Source organism: Cebus imitator, unplaced genomic scaffold, assembly GCF_001604975.1.
Source record: "Cebus imitator isolate Cc_AM_T3 unplaced genomic scaffold, Cebus_imitator-1.0 Scaffold295, whole genome shotgun sequence".
Lineage (NCBI taxonomy): Eukaryota > Metazoa > Chordata > Mammalia > Primates > Cebidae > Cebus > Cebus imitator.
Genome location: NW_016107610.1, coordinates 1,557,085 through 1,563,264, shown reverse-complemented (window position 1 = coordinate 1,563,264; position 6,180 = coordinate 1,557,085). Strand labels below are relative to the sequence as shown.

The following is a 6,180-nucleotide window of genomic DNA, read 5'->3' as shown; positions in this document are numbered from 1 at the left end:
TTTTCTGAGATAGAATCTCACTCTGTCACCAGTCTGGAGTACAGTGGCGTGATCTTGGCTCACTGCAACCTCCGCCTCCTGGGTTCAAGCAATTCTCCTGCCTCAGCTTCCCAAGGAGTTGGGACTACAGGCACATGCCACCACACCCAGCTTATTTTTATATTTTTAGTAGAGATGGGGTTTCACCGTGTTGGCCAGGATGGTCTCCATCTCTTGACCTCATGACCCACCCGCCTTGGCCTCCCAAAGGGCTGGGATTACAGGCATGAGCCACTGCACCCGGCCGACAGACAGTATCTTGTGTCAGTAAGTAGTTTGGGACTAATGAAACGCGTGGAGGCAGCACCCGAAATGGGGCAACTGATTTATTGTGGAAGAGGTAGTTTAGTAAAAGCCAAATCAGAGAATATGTAATACTCCCATATCCTAAAGCTTCATAGATATTTTGAGGGAAAGCCTTGGACTCCTCCCAAGAACATAAGGTAGGGGCTTAGGCCATTAGAAAAAGTATTAAAGGGAAAGATGGCCACCAAGGGCAGTAGCATTGGGAGGTAACAGGGTTATATCAGTTATACAGGCAAAAATTTCAGAAAACACCCTAGGAGGACAATGGTCATGGTTACTGTACCTGCAGCACGTATCCACGGATGTAATCCTGAAGGGTCCAGTCCAAGGCATGGAGGATCTGGAGAACCTCATCTTGCTTCAACACACTGAAGAGCCGGTCCAGTAGGATTTTTAGGCGAACGGGGATGGCCTGGGTCCCATAGAGCATGAGGCTGCTAATATCAAACACCACATTGGACTGGACAATCTCCACTTGGCTTGTTGGATACATGGGGGGAATCCTTAGCTTACTTAGAGCTGAAAAATCAAATTGAGAACATGACATTTTGAAAATTTCTAATTGTAAGAGAAGCACTGCAAAAACAGTAGGTTAGGACTAATTCTTGGTTATTTGTTCCACAGAAAATACATAAATATACAAATGATTAAATACCTTATAGCTATGAAACTTCAAATTATTTATAGGAACTTCTAAGATAAATGAACTGGCCTGAGACTTTTATCCCTTTCTTGTGACCTTGCTAAGGTGAGAAATAGTCACAAACAAAGAAACAAGGAAAACGGGAAAAAACTGAGGTGGCATGTGCATAATCAAGAGGATGGATAATCAGGAAGCATAGAGTCTCGGGGTGAAGAATCTGGGCTTGGGAATCTGAAGAGATCTGGGTTTGAGCATTACTTGTGGGGCTTGACATTTTCTAGTTTTGGGGCTTGACAAATTAACTCCCCTAAGGCCATGCTATCCAATGTAATAGCCACTAGTCACATACGGCTATTTAGATTAAAATGAATTAAAATTAAATAAAATTAAAAACTCCATTCCTCAATTACACTATTGCATTTCAAGTACTCAGTAGTGGCTACTGCAGAGTTGTCAGATTTGGCAAATAAAGAAATAGGATACCCAGCTAGATCCAAATATAAATTTCAGATAAACAACGAATGGGCAGGATATATGTACACTAAAAATATTCATTGGGACATATCTAGGCTAAAACATTTTCTGTTGTTTATCTGAAATTCAAATTTGACTGAGCATTCTGTATTTTATCTGGCAACCATAGGCTAGAGGCTATATTAGACAGAACAGAACATTTCCATCATTACAGAATGATACCACCACTGAAGCACCAGTTTCTACATCTTTACTTTTTATTTATTTATTTTTTTGGAGGTTAATGACACTGACCATATAGAGTAGTTAAGATTCAAAATCTTTGAATCATAGCCTATTACCTGGGACATACTAGTAACTTACTAGTTAGTTTACTAGTTAGCTATCATTCTTAGATATTAAATCAGTTCTTGAATAACTGTAAGTTACTTAGAGGTAACACTACAGGCCAAGAGAGGGTGAAAAATAAAATTACCATGGGCCACCCATCCATGTTTGCATTGCTCACACTGACGGTGGTTTATTTTTCCGGGTTTGAAACTTTGGCAACTACAGTTCAGAGTACAGCTGATAGCCTGAAAAAGAGGAGAACACAGGTATGTGCAGCATGTAAGTGATGTGTGAAACATTCATTGTATTTCAAACAAAACATATGCCTCTTTTGGCAGCATTTATTGAGCAATATGTGCCCACCATGTGCCAAGCCCAGAGGTGTATATTGTACTCTTGAAAGATGAGCAGCCAGCTCTGCACCTGGAGACCATGAACACATTACACAGATATTCCACATTCAAGAATGAGCTTAAACATCAGAACTTTTTATAAGATTATCAGTTAGAAGGAAATATCCTGCACTGTTATTAAGGTCATAGAAAGGGTAAACAGTCATATTTTCACCAAATTTCTAAGTTGACCAAAGCAGCAACCCTGAAAGTATACAGAAGCTGTCCCGGAACAGGTAAAAGGGAGAATGATCTGAACTGAGAGTAATCCAAATGTGGAATTTGTTTCCCCCCGCCCACAGATAAGGTAGGAACTGAAAATATAAATAGATTTGAGAATATGTAATAGCTGACTACACTGAGGATGATTCCCTGACTCTACTCACTGAACTATGTGACTGTCAGAGACAGACATAGGCTGAACAAGCCTTGCATCAATGCTCCTTGCATGTTATGGTGCCATGTTTTATGAGGGGGTGTAGAGTGTACAAAAATATAGCTGAAGTTGAAAACAGAGATGTACGTGTCCAGCGAAGTTCTAGTATTAAAAACAAAGCTTTGGCCAGGCATGGTGGCTCATGCCTGTAATCCCAACACTTTGGGAGGCCAAGGTGGGCACATCACGAGGTCAGAAGTTACAGACCAGCCTGGCCAATGTGGTTAGAGACCAGCCTGGCCCATCTCTACTAAAAATACAAAAATTAGCTGGGCGTGGTGGTATGTGCCTATAGTCCCAGCTACTTTAGAGGCAGAGGCAGAAGAATTGCTTGACCCCCGGGAGGTGGAGGTTACAGTGAGCCGAGGTCGAGCCACTGAACTCCAGCCTGGGTGACAGAGCAAGACTGTATATTTAAAAAAATTAAAATAAAAAAGCTTCACATATATTTTTAAAGATGAGTTTCTCAAAGGAGACACAGTCCTGAAGAATATAATCTATTATTAAACAGAAAAAGCCCTCAAAGGAGCTTTGTCAGTGAGGTGAGGTTCCTGGGAAGAGCTACTGGGTAGAATTTGTATGATTCATGGGAGTTTTGAAACTGGGAAGAGAAAGAGAGAAAGAGAAAGAGAGAGAGAGAGAGTGTGTGTGTGTGTGTGTGCACATGCTCGTGCATCTGGAAGAAGGATAACAAAGCCTTACAATTAAGGGTTTAAACCTCTAATCTGCCAATTGAGGGACTATGTGGCCTTGCATGGGGGAAGGGGAAGGGAGAATCTGACTGAAGAAATTCATTTTAAGGAGTGTATGATCAATCTTCACTTAAAAATTTGTTGCTGGTGGGGACTGTAAAATGGCACAGCCACTTTGGAAAACATTCTGGCAGTTCCTCAAAAAGTTAAACATAGAGTTACCATATGACCCAGAAATTCCACTCCTAGGTATAATAACCAAAAATATTATGCCTACAAAAACTTGTATATGAAAATTCATAACAGCATTATTCACAATAGCCAAAAAGCAGAAACAACCCCAACATCCATCAACTGATGAACAAACAAAATGTGCCATATCCATTCAATGGAATACTACTGAACAATAAAAAGAAAATACTGATATATGCTACAACATAGATGTTGTACTTTGAAAATATTATGTACTGAGAGAAGCCAGGCACAAAAGTCACAGATTGTATGATTCCATTTACATGAAATGTCAAGAACAGGCCAATTGATAAAGACAGAAAGCAGATTAATAGTGACCTTGGGCTGTGGAGAGTGGGGTATGGATTGAAGTGATTGCTAGTGGGCAGTAGTTGGAGGGAGTGTATTCATTTTGGTTTGTTTTCATCTTTGAGAAAAACAACTTTATTGAGATACAATTCACATATCATATAACTCACCCATTTAAAGTGTACAATTCAGTGATTTTTAGTATATTCACAGAGTTATGCAACCATCATCACAATCTAATTTTGGAACATTTTCATCTTCCCCAAAAGGAAGAGGTACAAGTTTATGGTACACATTTTCATTTCTCATGGGTATAGTCCTAGGAGTAGAACTACTGGATTGCATAGTAATTCTTGTTTAACATTTTAAGAAACTGCCAAACTTTTCCAAAGCAGCTGCATTGTTTTACATTCTCACCAGCAATGTATGAGGGTTCCAATTTTTCCACATCCTCGTCAACATTTGTTATTATCAATCTTTTTTATTATAACCGTCCTAGTGATTGTGAGTGGGATCTCATTATGGTTTTGATTTGCATTCTCTTGATGGCTAATAGCTCAGCATCTTTTCATGTGCTTACTGGCCATTTGTATGTCTTTGGAGACATGTCTATTCAGATCTTTTGCCTATTTTTAAATTGGGTTGCCTTTTTAGTATTGAGTTATACAAGACCCTTATATATTTTAGGTACACGTGTATTACCAGACATATGATTTGCATACACTTTCTCCCATCTTCACTTTCTTGATGGTACACTTTGAAGCACAGAAGTTGTTTCTTTTTGAAGTGATGAAAATGTTCTAAAATTAGATAGTAGTGATAGTTGCAGAACCCTATGAATATACTAAAAGTCACCTGACTGTACACTCTATAAGAGTGAATTTTATGGTACGTCAATTACATCTCTGTAAAAATGTTATTAAAAAACTGGCTGGGTGCAGTTGCTCATGCCTGTAATCCTAGCATTCTGGGAGGCTGAGGTGGGAGGATCACTTGAGGTCAGGAGTTCAAGACCAGCCTGGCCAACATATTGAAACCCCGTCTCTACTAAAAGTACAAATATTAGCCAGGTGTGGTGGCGCGCACCTGTAGTCCACCACACCTACTCAGGAGGCTGAGGCAGGAGAATCGCTTGAACCTCAGAGGTGGACGTTGCAGCCTGGGCAACAGAGTGAGACTCTGTCTCAAAAAACAAAACAAAAACCAATGACCCTGCTTAAAATACCGGTTAAATTTTTCATGATTTGTCTTCTACGATTTCTTTTGAACTAGAATGGGTTTGAACACAGCTGCAGCTAGGCATTTTCAGGTGAAGCAATAGGGCGGCATAGGGCTGTTCATAACTGAGGTGTGCAGTAAACAGCAACAGGATTGCCTAATCCATTCAATAGGCTACCAAAACACAGGAGATGGAGGAGAAAAGGTGTTGCTCTTGTAAATTATACAGTATAATATGAACAACTCCATGCAATTACACTGCCTTACTTTAATAATGCATACATTCTTAAGGGTGATGCTATCATCCCCAAAGGAATAAAAATTGGTCTTGGGGAGTGAAAGAATTACTCTATGTATAAACACAACGTATATACATACATAAACCTATATCACAATGGTGTGATACTAAAATTTCATTGGAGAGGCACAATTAGGAAAACATCTCTATAATCTCCTTAAGTGTGGAGGTTAATGAAGATTGAGAAGCACTGTTCTAATGCCAGAAATTATTTTACATTTTGGTTAAAGAGTTTCTACTTGTATATACATATACAAACGTATTAAATACATGAACAGTATACATCTATATAAGTATGCATATACACATAATGATATTGTTACCTTGAATGTAAGTTAAAGGATAAAAGTGAGTGATGGTTAAATTTACATTACACATTGTCAAAACAAAAATCCCAAAAGGCACCATTAACTTAGTTTGTAGCACACCTAAAATGTTATCCAGCATCTCAGACTCGGCTGCAACCTTCTGAACATCAGCTCACAGATGAACCAATTATTGCTACATTCTCAACAGTATCAGTACACCTAGTACTAAACCTCTGAAATATTTCATAATCTAGATTATATAAATATGACCATTTTAAAGAAAATTTTTAAAAGAGAGAAAAGTTCTTATTTTGGATTATATCCCTCAAAATGCCATTATTTATTTATTGAGATGGAGTCTCGCTCTGTTGCCAGACTGAAGTGCAGTGGTGCCATCTCGGTTCACCATAACCTCTGCCTCCTGGGTTCAAGCGATTCTCCCACCTCAGCCTCCCAAGTAGCTTGGATTACAGGTGTGCGCCACCACACCCGGCTATTTTTTTT

General features: G+C 39.2%; 1 protein-coding gene across 2 annotated transcripts in view; it reads right to left on the bottom strand.

The window, feature by feature from the left end:
* Positions 1–6,180, bottom strand: part of BNC1 (basonuclin 1) — a 30,037-nt gene that overhangs the window by 11,705 nt on the left and 12,152 nt on the right. The window contains exons 2-3 of one of the 2 annotated variants that reach the window (XM_017502257.2): positions 1,938–2,037; positions 629–864 (exon numbers count right to left, since the gene is read on the bottom strand). In XM_017502257.2, the coding sequence (XP_017357746.1) occupies positions 629–864; positions 1,938–2,037 (336 nt within the window). The remainder of the gene's footprint in view (positions 1–628; positions 865–1,937; positions 2,038–6,180) is intronic. The other variant, XM_037729131.1, reaches the window with a different exon arrangement.